General features: G+C 40.6%; 1 protein-coding gene across 1 annotated transcript; it reads left to right on the plus strand.

Moving 5' to 3' along the window:
- The first annotated feature begins 5,952 nt into the window (after window positions 1–5,952).
- Window positions 5,953–16,833, plus strand: cplx2a (complexin 2a). The gene is made up of 4 exons (XM_089006764.1): window positions 5,953–6,146; window positions 7,120–7,209; window positions 14,043–14,221; window positions 15,499–16,833. Exons 2-4 carry the CDS (start codon window positions 7,179–7,181, stop codon window positions 15,688–15,690), a joined length of 402 nt encoding a protein of 133 aa, XP_088862890.1. The 5' UTR covers window positions 5,953–6,146; window positions 7,120–7,178; the 3' UTR covers window positions 15,691–16,833.
- Window positions 16,834–17,779: the final 946 nt, after the last annotated feature.

The following is a 17,779-nucleotide window of genomic DNA, read 5'->3' on the forward strand; positions in this document are numbered from 1 at the left end:
CATCACATTTTAGGTCTTTGTAATGGAGTGTTTCCAGTTGTCATACCGAGCTGCTTCCTTTGCCGCGCCTTTCCCCACGTTGTTGGTCATCCGTCAGGAAGTGATCTCTTGACACCACAATCTGGTTATCTTTGACGCCACGTCCCCAAGAGAACCTCCTGTTTCCAACCATGGGCACGGGTTAAACACTTCATGAAATTTAATGTGCTTTTCCGATTGCTTTAATGGGATATATACAGTATATTATGATAAAAACAACAGTGCTCTCGAGTGTCATTCTAATTTCACAATGTTAGAAATTGCACTAATTATTTGAAATCACCATAACAACAGAAGTACACCGTCAGCTATCGCAGTCATACAACATCACTAAGGTGAACGATTGAGCCGTCTAACTCTGCTTCATCGTTAATCTATTTCCCAATCTATTTGAAGTTATTCTCTTCTTGTTCAGTCACCTGTCAAAAGATGCTGAGATTCTAGAACTGATGACATGAACGCAGCACTTATCGCCTTTACATGGCGTCAATCTTTGAAGCAGCCAGCAAGTGCGCCGGTCGGTTCTCCGCATGAAGAGGTGCCTTTACGCAATGCAGCAGAGCAGCACCACTGCTCACTGCACGCGACCTCTGAGGGCCTCGTGGGCTGATGGACACGAATACACACACGCACACACACACACACACACACACACACACACACACACACACACACACACACACACACACACACAGTATTACCTTCAGTAGCTAAGCCCCCTCCCCTTCCTATCTTTATTCTTCCCTCCTCTGCCTCCGCAGTTCCCTCCACCCTCTCCCGGGACCTGAAAGTGCTGCATGGATGATGGACAGCAGACTAATGTAAAAGCTAAATCACTCCTCCCCTCTGACTTCTCAAAACAACCTCACAGAGGTCACAGTGCCACATTAATATGGTAATAGGCGTGAAAGAAGGAAATCATAGGCCAAGATGTCTGTGTCCAAATGCGGCGTTTTGGATGGTTTTCATCTTGTAAAAGAATTCAAAACAACATATTATGCCGTCATTCCAAAGTTGCTCACTGTGCTAACGAATTTTCCGTTCTCGTTGTCATATTATGTCATCGACTCAAAAATCTTTGACATGGCACATATACAGTGAGACCTCAACTTACAAACACCTCATCTTACAAACGTTTTGTCTTACAAACGTCAAATTTATGAAAATTAAACCTTATAATAAGTACTATTTTCATAATACACACCCACCACGGCTGGCGGAGTGATCTTCGGCGGAAGCACACGACCGAAGAGCACTAGAGGTTAAGTTACCAACAGTCCTTATGGAAGGTGACTCTACTTCCATAAGCCATCAACGACCATCAAAAAGGTAAATGGAACTTTATTTTACAACACAGTTTATTTCTTTAATTACAGTCCTCATGTAATGCGCCTCTCTTTCCAAACAGCAATTCCCTTTGACCTCCAACGCCATTCCATCAAGCCATCAATGACCATCACAAATGTAAATAAAGTGACTTTATGATACAATGCAGTGTATTTCTTTCATTACAATACAATAGCACATTTATTATACATAGAATAAGGTATGTTGTGTGTGGTTTTAAGTTCCATATGTAAAAGTACATATGTAAAAGACAAGACCTGGAAATGGTTTAACAAAAAGGGACTTTTCATATCTTGGACATCATGCTAATAAAAAGCAGGTCTTAGAGGACAAAGATCTGATATGGGGCAGTGGTACTCTATTAGCATAAATACGGATTACAGATCAAGTATGAATTCACTTCACATTGGGCTACGAAGAACTCAGGTGCAAAGAATTCATATGCTTAGGTTACAAGACCCAGAAAAAAAAAAGTTTTCTCTGCAAAAGCAATTCTCATTGATCAGGCTCCTATTTCTATGCCGCTCTGAACGAGATCCAAATAGATGAAGGCTGTTTTGAAATGCGTAATCCACACACATTTTTTTCTTTTTGGGTCGGATATTTTTGTACTGTATGCTCGCTTGCGTCTGGGCATGAATAAAAGGATGCTGCCAGAATTTCAAAAGGCTTTCTGTGAGGATCTACTGACGCAGAAACACAATCTGATGCCTTTTTACTTGAACTTGCCTGAGGATATGGCACAAAATTGCAAAATTAAATTGCTGTTCCATGACACAACGTCACTGTCATGGTACTGCAATGCATTAAGACAGATACAATACATAAAACGACAACTTCCACGTAGGCCGACAATCAATATCAATATAATTTCATTACTCCTTATTTGTGTAACTACATTCAGTGACGTGGATAACTGATAGAGAATAGACATAATAAAAGTTAGCATGTTTAAAAGTTCCATCCTGTTGTATGCTTAGTTGACCGAACACAAGGCCAACAATGGAGGCACAGAAAATGTGAGCTTCATGGATGTTGTCAAAGAGGACATGAAGTTAGCTGGCGTGAGAGAAGAGAATACACAAAACAGGGTTAGATGAAGGACACTGATTTGCTGTGGCGACCCCTGAAGGGAAAAGCCCAAAGGAAAAGAAGATTTGCAACTGATAGTTTTGCATTTTTATATATACTGTACCGTATATGGTCGAACTAACGTTCACTGTCTGTCCCATATTTGGCAGTACATTCTCAAAACTGGAGCAGTTGGAAAGACATTTTTTACCACCACCCCCCTCACCAACTGCAGTATATGTTATGTTGCTTCATCACATGGCACTCATTCTTACGATTATTTCATTGAGGTGTTAAACTCACCACTGCTGTGACACTGTGCGACAGCAGCACTATGTTAATTCTGACCTTTTTTGAATGGCAGCGAGTCCCTGTGGAACTCGACTGTTTGGATTTTCCTTTGAAAATGGCTGACGGAGATTAAAATGGCATTCCGGTGCGTTCGTACCTTGACTTCTCTTGTTTCGGAGATATAGTCTTCATCTTGAGATAAGCTGAGAAATTCATCGAACGTTTGTTGAGAGACACCCTAAATCAGGGGTGGGCACTCCTGGTCCTGGAGAGCCACCCTCCTGCATGTTTTCCAAGTCTCCTTGTTGCGACACACCTGATTCAAATGAGCAGGTTCAATGTAAGGCTTCCGCAGAGCTTGGTGATTATGTGATGATTTGAATCAGGTGTATTGTAACAGGGAGACTTGGAAAACATGCAGGAGGGTAGTTCTCCAGGACCAGGAGTGCCCACTCCTGCCCTAAATAATGTGAAATCATTCTTGAAGAACAAAATCCAAACTACAATGACACTAATCTACTATCGAGAAGGGTAGTGTGTGTGCTTCTTTGAATATGGCTGTCAACTGGAACATGTGGTGTCACAGAGAAAAAAAAATCTAATGTTCAATCTGAAAACAGTATTGTGAATTTATATGTTTGACATCAAACCGAAAGCTTGTAAATTGTGACCAAGTGACGTGTATATATATGTGTGTGTGTGTGTGTGTGTGTTTCTACTGCAAGGTGTGGTTGTCTCAGAGCGTTTCCAGGCTATAAACAAGGTGATGGATGTGTTGGTGCCACAGTAGGTTGACTGGACAGAGTCTCCTGCGTCTTGATTAATTGATGTGAGATGCAGCAGTTTAAGCTCCCCTTGGTCTTTGGTGTGCTCTCTGCCTGTCCATTCCTATTGAGTCTGCCAAATGTAACCACGGGGGGTGAGAAAGGCAAAGATACTTTAAGATTTTGCAGGGGCACCCTATTTTAGGGAGCCTGATAGCAAACACTGTGAGCAAAACAGCCTGTAAACACTTTTCATATTGAGACCATTCAACACAGAAGAGTGGGAATCAAACCCTGCTGTATCTATCTCAAAACAGACATTTTGGCAACAAAAACCTGATGGAAAGACAACAAAGGTCCAAGAATAATGCACAACATTAGTCGCCACTGAGCGAGTTGCTTGTTCTGTAGCCACAAAGGGACATAAGTCTTCTTGCGCCGGTCCCAAGCCAGGATAAATACAGAGGGTTGTGTCAGGAAGGGCATCCGACGTAAAAGCTTGGCCAAAACAAACATGCGGATCAAACCTCTAAAGATGGGGGACACTGATTTGCTGTGGCGACCCCTTGAAACAACAAACAGACAAAAGTAAATAAAGTAAGTAAAATAAACACTGACGACTTTGTGTTTTTTATGTGATGACTAAGACCACAAATAAAAAGTGAGATGTTTTTCCACCAAGTGGAAACTTGTTTTCAAGATGTGACTGACACCTTTCAAGCGTGATTGCAGTTGTTCACACTGTGGATTGCCAGGTCTGCATACTACTTGGTGAATACGTCAAAGAACCAGGGAATTCAAACGACATAGATGCTATTTTCTTGTAGTTTGCTGAGCCCAAATTATAGAAAATGTGGAGTGAGAGACATTCTTCCCAGCAGCTACAATAGATATATGCATTGCTCTGTGTCTGCAAGAAGTCTGCTTATACCAATATTATGCCGTCTCAAAACTCACTTGTACTCGTTGGTATTCGACTCAGCATGATTCAGACTTGATCTTGGTTTCACTCCCTATCTTTGTCCCTGCTTTATTTTCTTTACAGTGATACCTCAGCTTAAGAACTTAATTGGTTCCCAGAAAGTGTGTGTAAGGTGAAAAGTTCATCTGCCAAACATTTATTTCCCATAAGAAACCATTAAAAATGAGAATAATACGTTCCCAGGTCCCCATAAAACATTTTTTACTAAATAAGCCTTAAAACTAAGAAAAATAAAGTATAATAAAGTCGTTTTATTTACCTTTGTGATAGTAGTTCTCAATGGATGACGAACTTCCAGGTTGCCTCTTAATGATATTCGAGTGAAGTTACGTGCTTTCTCAGTGATAATACCCTCACTTACAATGTCCCCTGCTAGCTGCTTTTCATTAATCCAAATCAACAGAAGTTTTTCAACCTCTTCTATTGCCTGAGACCATTGCTTAGACAACACAGAAACACCCTGAGCCACACGTAGCAGAGGTCGACTTAGCATACTGGTACTGGGACGCTAAGTCACACAAACGCACGCCTCGTTCATGTTTCTCGATGATCTCCTCCTTCTGCTCGACCGTAATTTTCTTTTGTGTCCTCTTCGGGTGAATCCTAGCCTGTGGTGGGGTCTTTTTCGGTCCCATAATAACAAACCGCGTATGCACTCAAGGAAAGGGGTGATGAAAACTAATCCACCAAGCATCGTAGCGCTGTTCGACCTTGTGGTTTGGTGTCCATCCGCCAAAAACTAGTCCGCCAGCCACCGTGGCACTCCGTGTGGTTTGGTTAGTTTGCCGAAAACTACTTTGTATGCCAAGTTTATATTCTCCCGAATTTAATATCCGTAAGGCGAAAAGTTCGTAAACTAAATCGTTCTTAGAAACGGAGGTATCACTGTATATGATAGCTGTCCATGTTAAGCGCTTTGTTGCAGCTTCGGCTGTTGTTAAAGCACTATATAAATCAATATATATTGTATTGTATTGTCTGACAGCTCTTCAAGCCCAGTCTCTACTCAGGCGTGCAGTCAGCTTTGGCCACTCCCACAGCTCACCCTCCCACCAATCCGATCTGTGCCTTGCACTTACAATCGTTGCTAAATTACCAACATTGGGTCTAACTCGCTTCTGGATAGTCACACCACGTGCTGCACATGATTTTAACCTAGTCACCATAAAAACCGGCAGACACTGACAGAATGTGTCAGCGAAGTTGACAATGTTATTTTTCAAATAACCTTTTCTTTGGTGGTATATACAGTATGTAGTGTAAATAATAATTCTTTTTTTGGACACAATGTTGGCAATGAAACCGTCACTTGAAATGGCGCTATTACGAGCATGCACTGTACTCGCTTTCCCCCCCCCACCCACTGCATGTTCTCATCTGGTCCTGCAGGAGCCCCCTCTCGTTTCCTCCTCCTCTTCCTCTTCCTCATCCTCCTCCTCCGCTGCAGCCTTACTCCGACACAACCGGCATGTCTGCAAAGCGGGAGGCTCGATCTGTCCTTCATTTTTTTTAGACGCAACAACTTATATATATATATATATATATATCGTGTTACTGCTTGAGAAGAAGAAAGACTGCTTGTAGACCCGAAGCGCCTTCCTCTCCTTTCCCGATTTGGGCTGAGAAAGACTCGGACGAGGATCCAAATCAAGGTAAAGGACGAACACCGCTGTTGGTGCACCGTGCGGGACAGGATGGAGACATTTTTGGTGCTCTTGCCAAATTACGCCGAACGCTCGCTGAAATTCTAAATGAAGCAGTACTTGTAAAAAAAAACAAAAAAAACGGGAAACGTACCCTTCGGCTGAACGGTGAGTTAATGAGGGTTCACGTGAGGGGAAATTGACGCTGCAGCAAGCGAAGGTGAAGAGGAGGCAAAGGAGGAAATGATTCGAGGAGGCTGCTGCAGATTAAGACGTGAGGAGCGTTGCAAGTTTTGTAACGCATCGTAGCACACGCAAAGCTGTAAAATGCTGCCAAAGTAGCTTTGCGCAGAATTATGTGGAGAGAAATGTCCGATGATCCCATGCTGAGAGTTGCAAGGTCACCGGAACTTCAAAACAAGGTGACGAAATCATTCACACGCAAGAAGGATGACAATGCATGTTCTGAATTGCACTTTTCAGACAGAAAGCAATGACGACATCACGGAGGTTCTCTTTTCTCACACAAAACGTGGATTCTCTTGGCTCACACTGATCTTTTTTTTTTAAAGCTACGCTGTTCTTCCCACGTGACCCCCCCCCCCCCCCGACGAAGATACGTCACAGGTTATTGGGTCAGCATAAATCCACACAAGATGGATTGTGGTTATAAATCAAGGACAGGGATATCTAGAGACAAGTCCAATAATGGATTTGTGATCTTTTTGTTCCCTAAAGTGACCCATAAAGCATAATGATCAGAATCAAAAATAATAATAAACCTGTGCAAAAAAACAAAACACTTTTCCTGATGCATTGGTGTGTATTTTATTTTCACAACGTCCTAACCAGAAGTCATTTCACTCTCTCTTTTATGGCTCGTCATCCTCCTCCTCATCCCATCAAACTCTCATGTGTGACGCCTAGCGAAATGAATGCCCTGAACAAGCTTAGCTAAAAGTGTTTTGTCCCCCGTCTGCAGGTCCGTCCGTCCTTCATAACGTGACCGACTGAGGGAAGAGAACACAGAACTGCTTCATCATGAATTTTGTAATGAAAGCCGCACTGGGAGGTGAGTTGGCTGCCAGGCGACGGCTTGATTTAACGGCACTGCAGTGTCAAGGATGTAAAGGGGATGTTCAGCACAAGAGCGGGACCAGTTTGTGCTGTGCGGTAGGGACAGAAGATACTTTAATCCGTCGTTGAGTCACTGAGCAAAGGCTGCATTCGAACAGAATGGCTACTCATTTACTTTCACAGTTTAAATATTCTTTTTTTTGGCGGGGGGGGGGTGTCACAAAACATAAATTTTCGGTAAGCAAAGACACATTTCGGTACACATCCGTATGAGGCTTTGAAACCACTTTAGGTTATATTTTAGGACAAAGATATACTGTACAGTGATAACTCGGCTTACGAACGATTAAAGGACAACCGACAACACTTTTTTGTTTCCTAACTGACATCAGAAAAACGTTTTATAGCATCTAAAATACCCAAAACACACAGTATGATATTTTTAGTCAAATGCAAAACACCAATAAAAATGACTTAAAGTGTCCCAAAAAATGAACCCGGAAGTGGCCAGTTTCAGAAGGTCCCGCCCCCTTGTTCGTGGTGTCACCCCAAGACGTCTTGCCTTGCTGGAGAATCAAAACAATGGCTTCAGATTTGGAGAATATGCTTTCTTGTTACTCATGCAGTTATGAATATGATTCAAATAGTTCTGAAGAGGAAAGCATACATGTTTGCAATCGATTAAACAATTTATTCCGTGCCATTTTGAGGCAATAGGGAGGGGGGGGAGATGTATTACCAAGAAAGAGGCAGAAAATGACGACAAAGCTCCCTTTAAGGAATTAATCAGCCCGTTTCCACAGGCTGATTAATTCCTTACATGGAGCTTTGTCGCCCTCTTCTGCCTCTTTTTGGTGCAACACTACGTTTTCAGAAGTACAGCAAAATGCATTGACGTGATGGAAGGACTGCTACAATGTGTCCTTTTTTCGGTCAGGGTCGTTCCTTCAGTGACGTGACGTGAGGACTCGTCACCAACTCAAAAACAAGACTTCCTGAATATTCAGCACAAGTCTTAAAACGTAAAATATAGCTGTATGCGGTGGAATCTTTGTAAAATACGCTCAGTAGAAGTCATTTGAAGCCATTTTACAAATTATGGACACAACTTGTCCGGAGACGTCGGTTGTCCTTTAAGCTGACAAACTTTTCACCTTACGAATATTAAATTAGCACGAATATGCGCCACAATGGCTGGCAGCTGTTGGGTGCACCTCATACACCACAGAATACAGTAATCACTGTTTGTCAAGTAGATGTGAGAGGGCAGATCCAGTGCCAATGTTGCTGAGGTGACCCATGAACACTTGGCTAAACACAACCCATAAAACCACAGCAGGATGGATTTGTTGTTGAAGAAATCTTTTCATCAGAGTGGAAGCATGAAGTCTTTCCATTTTCATTCTTGTAGTTGTAGGCCAGGTGTCATATACTTTTCCCTGGATAGTGTACCGGTATTATCTTCGCTAAATATATTAATATTTTGCCCCCTAATTAGCCCTCAATTCCCATTCCTTCGGCTTTTTGACAAGAGCAGCAAAGTGACACCGGCCGTTGTAATTCGTGCTGCACACGTAGCGTTAAGACGTGAATGATGCAGAGTTGTTGTGCAGGTTACGGAGGTGTCTTTGGGTTACAGTGAGGGTGGGGAGATAAGAATGAAGAGCTCCCACTGCTCATTGGGATTCCGAGGATGACGGTGCTGCCTCATCCTGCTGGATTTCATAACGCAACTACGCTATAGGAATCCCAAAATCAACTGCAATGCATCGTCCGTTGCTCGATAGCGAGCTGCAGTTTGCCTGAATGAGTACATCATTGCTGACTCAGCAGTTCCCAATTTCACTTGAGTTACTGTGACAGACGAAGGAGCTGTTAAATGAGGCAGACATTGGTTTGAGGGAATGAGTCTCCATAAAATAGGCTCAACTATATCAGCGAAAAGAAGGGTGATCTCAATTTATGTACATTTCTTCATCTATTTTTTTCCTCTAGGAAGTTTATCAGGCGCTCATTGTTAATGTGAGTCATACGCTGTCTCCCAATTCACAGGCATCACGTCACTGACCACGCTCATTATCTAAATTCATATTAAACCTGTCCAAATTCCTGGTTTATACGGTCAAGAAGCCTCGGAAGTGATGTCATGCAGTCCTCGTAGGACGCAGATGGTGAATTTGGACACAGCCGGCCGGTGTCTCCTGAATAATATTGCCATCCATTTCTGGAAACGTGTCATCTTCTAATTTGAATGTCAAAATAAAATTCCTCCTGGGAAATAGTAGAAATACAATTAAATGGTTCTGTCACCATCATTAAACGTCTTTTAATATACAATTTGTAAGTGTAAAAACTGTAATATTTAAAAGACAACCGACACCACTTTTTGGTGGGGGTGTTCCCTCAGTGACGTCACTTAGGGCATCGTCATCAACTCGAAAACAAGACTTCCTGAATATTCAGCGCGAGTCTTAAAACGTAAAATGTAACTATATGCGGTGGAATCTTTGTAAAATGCGCTCAGTAGAAGTCATTTGAAGTGATTTTAGAAATGATGGACGCAACTTGTTCGGAGACGTCGGTTGTCATTTAAGGTTTTTCAAATTAAAAGCCACATAAAATTAGGAAAAAAAGTATTGTTCATAAAAGCCTGTAAAAAGAGAGTTCCTATTTCGGTTATGCAGAACACTATTAATATCCCAATCCCTGATCGTCTGTGAAACAGCTATTTTTATATTTCAAACTCGTTTGGCGTATTTGTAGTGAGATGAAACAGTGTCATTGGAGGTCACGTAAGAAGAGAACACACCATATGTGTTTTTTTTCCTCTTACCTCAAAGTGCATCTCCCAGCAGTCAGCTAAGATTGGAAATCAAGTCTTTATTGCTCGATTGACCTATAACCATACCACAGAGACACATATGAGCACACATGTAAACCTCCCCGCTTTCTTCCCCCTTCCAGTGTGTGTGTGTGTGTTTGTATGACTAGTCTTGTGAGGACCACTAACATTTTATACCATACGTAGTTTTTCGGTCAGGGGCGTTCCTTCAGTGACGTCACGTACGGACTCGTCACCAACTCAAAAACAAGACTTCCTGAATATTCATGCGCGAGTCTTAAAACGTAAAATATAGCTATATGCGGTGGAATCTTTGTAAAATACGCTCAGTAGAAGTCATTTGAAGTGATTTTACAAATTATGGACACAACTTGGCGTCGGTTGTCCTTTAATACAAACCAGCAGACCTTTCATCAAAACACACGCAATGACACACACATTCTGTCGTGTGCACATTAGACGAGAAGTGGTTTAGCCTCATATTACTAATTAATGCGTGGCTAAAATGGTGCAAAGTAATTATTTATATCCATATGGTGACACTTATTGTAAATGTGTTCCGGCTCACCCCCCTCGTGCATTCATTATACACATTTCATAGCCTTGTCGGATAGTTCGTCATGGTCGGGTGCGTAGCTGTTTCAACTTCTCTGTCTCTGAAACAGCAACACTGGATTTGGCTTTGTTCTTTTTATAGCTTACTTCCAAACCCTTGATAAATCGGAGTGATTTATTGTTTTACAGGACTAATTACAAACTATGTAAAAAATGTAATTATAGCCTGCAAAGGATATTAAAAGTCTAGAGGAGAATTCATATATTCAATGAAGTTGCCTCCATATTTCAATTTTTGCAAATCAATAAACATAATATTTCACCCAATTGGAAACTATTACAATTACAATACTGTAAGTCACAGGTTTCATAGTCGAGGCCTGGCCCACACTACATCATTTTATATATAAAGCAAAATCAAACTTGGGAAATTCGATGAAGTCCGAACCAAAATGTCAAATTGTCCCATGTAAACCACAATAACAGGCATAATTCATATTTAAAAACAAGTCATTCATTAATTAGTTGTGTGCTCTACATGTAATATGTGGAGGGAATTAAACATTCTATTTCATTCTATATCTATTTCCCCAAATTCTTAACAGCCCCCCGAGAGGAAACCCTAACTACAATGTGGCCCGCGGCAAAAAATGAGTTTGACACCCTTGCTGTAAGCGAGTGAGATGAGCAGTTCCTGAGCAAAAACAGTCCAGAAGGAAATTATGTCAAACAATAAAACTGATCAATACAGCAAATGTAGCCGTCAGCAAATAGGTCCTCTCATGCACAATTTCATTTAATGGTTAGTATAGTGGAAACACTAAGGTCAATGTGTACAGTGTATTTTATTTTATTTTTTCAAATAAGTGTCCCCATAAGGAAGACTGGGTCAAACCATCACCATTGTCAAGCACACAGAAGAGGGTGACAAAGCTCCGCGTAAGGAATTAACCAGCCTATGGAAACGGGCTGATTAATTCCATACACGGAGCTTTGTCGCCATTTTCTGCCTCTTTTTTGGTGCTACATTTCCCCCTCCTATTGCCTCAAAATGGCACTGAATAAATTCTTTAATCGATTGCAAACATGTATGCTTTCCTCTTCGGAACTATTTGAATGATATTCATAACTGGATGAGTAACAAGAAAGCATATTCTCCGAATCTGAAGCCATTGTTTTGATTCTCGAGCAAGGCAAGACGTCTTGGGGTGACATCACGAACAAGGGGGCGGAACCTTTTGACACTGACCACTTCCGGGTTCCTTTTTTGCAGATTTTGGACACATTAAGTCATTTTTATTGGTGTTTTGCATTTGATTAAAAATATCATACTGCGTGTTTTGGGTATTTTAGATGCTATAAAACGTTTTTCTGATGTCAAAAAAGTGTCCTTTAAATCCTACTCTAAGGCCCATGTAAAAATGCCACATCCAGTAAACAACCTTTCACATTTCAACATTGCATTTACTTTATCGGTCTTTAGACTCCTACGGAGAAATAACACTTCCATTTCCATCACCTCATTTTGTCTTCTATCTCTGCAATGTGCTGCTCTTTCCTTTTTTTATGATGCTGATGAGTGAAAATACCAACAATACCAGCGGCGGGACTCGTCCCAAGGATTACGCTGCCTTTCTTTCTTTCTTTCTCGCTTGCTTGCTTTTCGTTCTCTCCTCAGATGGCCCGCATCGGTCCCCGAAGACTCGCCGACGCAAAGCCCCCGACGGCCCACTCTGCTCTTCCCTGCGCTCCGTTGCCCTCTTTCTTCATCCTCATTTCCTTTAGTTTATTCACTATCATCTTTCACTTGTCACTTTCCTCGCTTGTCACGCTCTGTTTTTTTTTTCTTAAACAGGCAAACGGCAATTTTCCATTTTCACTAAATATACACACTATTTTGACTGACCTCGTTTTTCTATCCTCCACCCTTTTTCTCAAGTCCAGGCTTCTACTTCATTAGGCACATTGCAATTGTGGTTGCGCTCAATGGGCCACTGATACCTAAAAATAATATATTACATTCATTTTTCAGCAATTCCCATTTTGAGTCTGAAATGTTCCTATGGTAACATGGAAAAAAAAAGGAAGCATTGTTTTCCCTCACAAACAAAATATTTTTTTTGTATAGGAAAAGCATGTTTTTGAATGAGTGTTTATGTACTTCCAGATAGACCCATTAGAGCAGGTGTTCGGGAACCTACGGCTCGCGATCCATATATGGCTCTTTTGATGATTGCATCTGGCTCTTCGATAAAACTAAATTCGCACTTATTCTCACTTTTTCGCTGTTCATTTCCTGTTTGGGCGGCAGTTGGCGGAAAAGCGCAATTTTAATTAGATGATACTGACCGATGGCCGTTGATGTCGAAACAGGTAAACGGCAACTTTAAAAGGGCAACCGACATCTCTGGGCAAGTTGTGTCCATAATTTTTAAAATGGCTTCAAATGACTTCTACTGAGTGTATTTTACAAAGATTCCACCGCATATAGCTATATTTTACGTTTTAAGACTCTCGTTGAATATTCCGGAAGTCTTGTTTTTGAGTTGGTGATGAGTCCGTACGTGACGTCACTGAAGGAACGCCCCTGACCGAAAAAAAAGACACATTGTAGCAGTCCTTCCATCACGTCAATGCATTTTGCTGTATTTGTTTGGTCTGAAAACGTCGTGTTGCACCAAAAAGAGGCAGAAGAGGGCGACAAAGCTCCATGTAAGGAATTTATCAGCCTGTGGAAACGGGTTGATTAATTCCTCACACGGAGCTTGGTCGCCATTTTCTGGGTGATACATTTCCCCCCAATCTTGCCTCAAAATGGCACGGAATAAATTCTTTAATCGATTGCAAACATGTATGCTTTCCTCTTCAGAACTATTTGAATCATGTTCATAACTGGATGTGTAACAAGAAAGCATATTCTCCGAATCTGAAGTCATTGTTTGGATTCTCCAGCAATGCAAGACGTCTTGTCGTGACGTCACGAACTGGGGGCGGGACTTTCTGAAAATGCCCAATTCGCAGCTCAATTTTTTTGCAGATTTTTAGCACAGAGTCATTTTTATTGGTGTTTTGCATTTGAATAAAAATATCATACTTCGTGTTTTGGGTATTTTAGATGCTATAAAACGTTTTTCTGATGTCAGTTAGGAAACAAAAAAGTGACGTCGGTTGTCCTTTAAATAATAATAACACATTTTTTTTTTAAACAACATTTCAAAATCTTCTTCCATGACTATCTGTCGTCAACGAATGTGCATCCGTTTGACAAACAGATGCACACTGGAGGTTACGGTTCTAGATTCGGCATGCCGTTTGATTTGAAGTTCACCTGAATGTCTCATCACCAACTTTCAAAGCACGCACTCTAATTTGATGTGTGTGCGTATTGTGTGTCTTCTGACTGCTTTCAATTGTGATAATTCCTCCTCCAGGCGGCCCTCCTGATGTGGGCAAGATGCTGGGCGGGGAGGAGAAGGAAGAGGACCCAGATGCAGCAAAGAAAGAGGAGGAAAGACAAGAAGCGCTGAGGCAACAGGAGGAGGAGAGAAAGGCCAAATATGCCAAGATGGAAGCTGAGCGGGAACAGATGAGACAAGGCATAAGGGATAAGGTAACATGGAAATATATAGAATATGCTGCCTCTTCATTTACGCTCGCAGGTTCAACCAAGGGTGCTCTCATCATCCAAAATCCCATTTATAGTCATTTCATGACTTCCATGCTTTTGGTGTCGTCACTTTTTTATGTGAGTTTCTAAAGGCTCTCGATGTCACTTGCCAGATTTTTTTTCTTTTTTTTGGTATTTTTACAGCAAACCCTGCCATGGAAACAGATGATTGAAAAGCTCGTTTTAATTACTTGTTTGTTTGAGTGTGAACTCAAACTCCTTGACACTTTATCAGAATTCACTTTATGAGAGGAGCAACAGCAAATCTACATCTATCCATAATTGAAGTGGCTTAACCCCATCAAGGTCGCAGGCTAGCCATCGAGCAGTAGCCTCCCTGAAAAGTCTTTCGCATTCAGAATCAGAAAGCCTTTAAAGGACAACCGACATTACTTTTTTTTGTTTCCTAACTGACATCAGGAAAACTTTTTATAGCATCTAAAATACCCAAAACACGCAGTATGATATTTTTAGTCAAATGCGAAACATCAATAAAAATGACTTAAAGTGTGCTGAAACTGCAAAAAAAAAAATTGAAACCGGAAGTGGGCATTTTCAGAAGGCCCCGCCCCCTTGTTCGTGGTGTCACACCAAGCCCTCTTGACTAGCTCGAGAATCAAAACAATGGCTTCAGATTCGGAAAATATGCTTTCTTGTTACTCATCCAGTTATGAATATGATTCAAATAGTTCTGAAGAGGAAAGCATACATGTTTGCAATCGATTAAAGAATTTATTCCCTGCCATTTTGAGGCAATAGGGAGGGGGGGATGTATCACCAAAAAGAGGCGGAAGATGCAAACGGGCTGATTAATTCCTTTTTGACAATTTTTTTGTCGGCAAATATCAAGTAAATGCTCGGGGATTCACCACCGCGTTATTTACGTGTTTACCTTCTAATTTCGCCATCTACACGAAGTTTTCAGACCAAACAAAGTACCGTAAAATGCATTGCGGTGATACAAGGTATGTCTTTTCTCAGTCAGGGGCGTTCCTTCAGTGACGTAGGGTGAGGACTCGTCACCAACTCAAAAACAAGACTTCCGGAATATGCAGCGCGCGTCTTAAAACGTAAAATATAGCTATATGCGGTGGAAACTTTGTAAAATGCCCTCAGTAGAAGTCATTTGAAGCGATTTTAACCTCACGTTCATGAAATGTAAGCTTTATAGGGCAGTTTCCCATTTGAAACGCACGCATCACTCTGTTTTAACTCCACAGTACGGCTTGAAAAAGCGCGAGGAGGCCGAAGCTGAGGCAGCAGCCGCAGCAGAGGAGCCTGCGGCCGGCAGCTTGACCCGACCGAAGAAAGCGGTGCCCGCAGGCTGCGGAGATGAAGAGGAGGAGGAGAGCATCATGGACACAGTGATGAAATATCTGCCGGGTCCACTGCAGGATATGTTAAAGAAATAAAGCTAACAACTAGCCAGCGCGAGTGCTATCTGAAGTCGTTCAATCCCAAAAACTCAAGATCAGATTAGCATTTTAAATGATTCAAATTGGATTCATTCAGTCATTTGGTGACTATCAAAAGACCTGAAAAGTGAATTGCGGCTTGCTAGAAGCGTGTTAGCTTTGAAGCTAACATCTATAAAAGGGGCCATCGACATGCATTGAAAAAGGCAACCCCCCCCCCCCCCAACTACTCCATTGAAGAGCTTGAAGCAACAACACGGTGTTTTCCTTTCACCTCGCTGTTCACTTTAATTGTACATAAGCAATCTATATAACAAGCCTCAACCAAGGCCATACAATCAACTATATCCATTTATGATACTGTGTCTGTTTCAACTAGAAATTATGATGACTTGATAAGCCATATTTAAAAATATAGATATATTTCAAAAGAATTTCTGCGTGCTCTTAAAGCTAATGTTAGTGTTTGTGTCAAGTCGTTGTTATACATTCTCCGTGAAGTGTTGTCTTTGTTAGACGTTGAACACTTTTGTGTAGCGTAGGAAATGTTCAGTGTGTCTCGCATGCCATTTGTCTTGACGAGTGCGTGACTGTGTACCAGCCACTCCCTTTTTATCCTCTTCTTCATTATGCAAAAAAATATATATAAAGGCAATAACTCCTGAGTTTGTCTTTTTCCTCCCGTCAATGTAACCGTGAATGATATTCCTGATCATAAAAGAAAGCAATCTAGGACATTTAATTGACATATTTGCAGAGGATTCTTTAGTCGTTTGAAAAACATGACTGCGTCATAGTGGTTCTGGCACCGGACACGATTTCAGCCATATAACACCGCCAATTGTGCAGTATGTACTGTCATATAACCAGGAGAGAACAGAGAATGATTGTTGACATCACTTTTGAAAGTAAATGACAATTTCGCTTGTGTTTCTTCTCTTAATATGTGGATAAACATGACATTTGTACATTGGCGTGGCACTGAAGTGACCACATGATAATCAAAATCACAATGTCCAAATGATGTTTGAGTTATTGTTGTATTTGAGAACGAGCCGCGTGGGCGATATAGACCGTCATGAGCAATAAAGAATGATGTATGTTTCTGCCTGATAATCAATAAAAATCTTGTTCACATCAGCAATGTGTTTATCTCCGTTCTTAAGTACTGCAATGAAGAAAGGTTGTAGTAACATCAGGCACTGGACCCGAAAAATCAGGCAGGAAGGAGGAGTATATACAGTGTATATCGCAAAAAATATATAAATAATATATATAAATATGCAGTATACTGTATGTATATACACGTGCGTATATATATATATATATATATATATATATATATATATATATATATATATATATACATACAGTAAAGTCTCGTTATATCGATATCGGATATATCGATAGTCCCGGTTATATCGATACTATTTCTATGCACGCACGGAGAAAATTACATGCAAACAGGGTCGGATATATCGATAGTCCCGGTTATATCGATATTTTTTCGGACTCCCTTGAATATCGATATAACGAGACTTTACTGTATATATATATATATATATATATACAAATATATATATATTTGTGTGTATATATAGTATATATATGTGTGTGTATACATATATATATACATATATATACATATACAGTAAAGTCTCGTTATATCGATATTCAAGGGAGTCCGAAAAAATATCGATATAACCGGGACTATCGATATATCCGACCCTGTTTGCATGTAATTTTCTCCATGCGTGCATGGAAATAGTATCGATATAACCGGGACTATCGATATATCCGATATCGATATAACGAGACTTTACTGTATATACATATATACACATATATACATATACATATACATATATACAAATATATACATATACATACATACAAATATATACATATATATATATACACACATATATACATATATACACACACATATACATACATATATGTATACACATATATACATATATACACACACACATACACATATACACATATATATATGTATACACATATATACATATATACACACACACATACACACACACACACATATATATATATATATATATAT

Source organism: Hippocampus bargibanti, linkage group LG10 (genome assembly GCF_051943395.1).
Source record: "Hippocampus bargibanti isolate YZ-2025 linkage group LG10, ASM5194339v1, whole genome shotgun sequence".
Taxonomy (NCBI): domain Eukaryota; kingdom Metazoa; phylum Chordata; class Actinopteri; order Syngnathiformes; family Syngnathidae; genus Hippocampus; species Hippocampus bargibanti.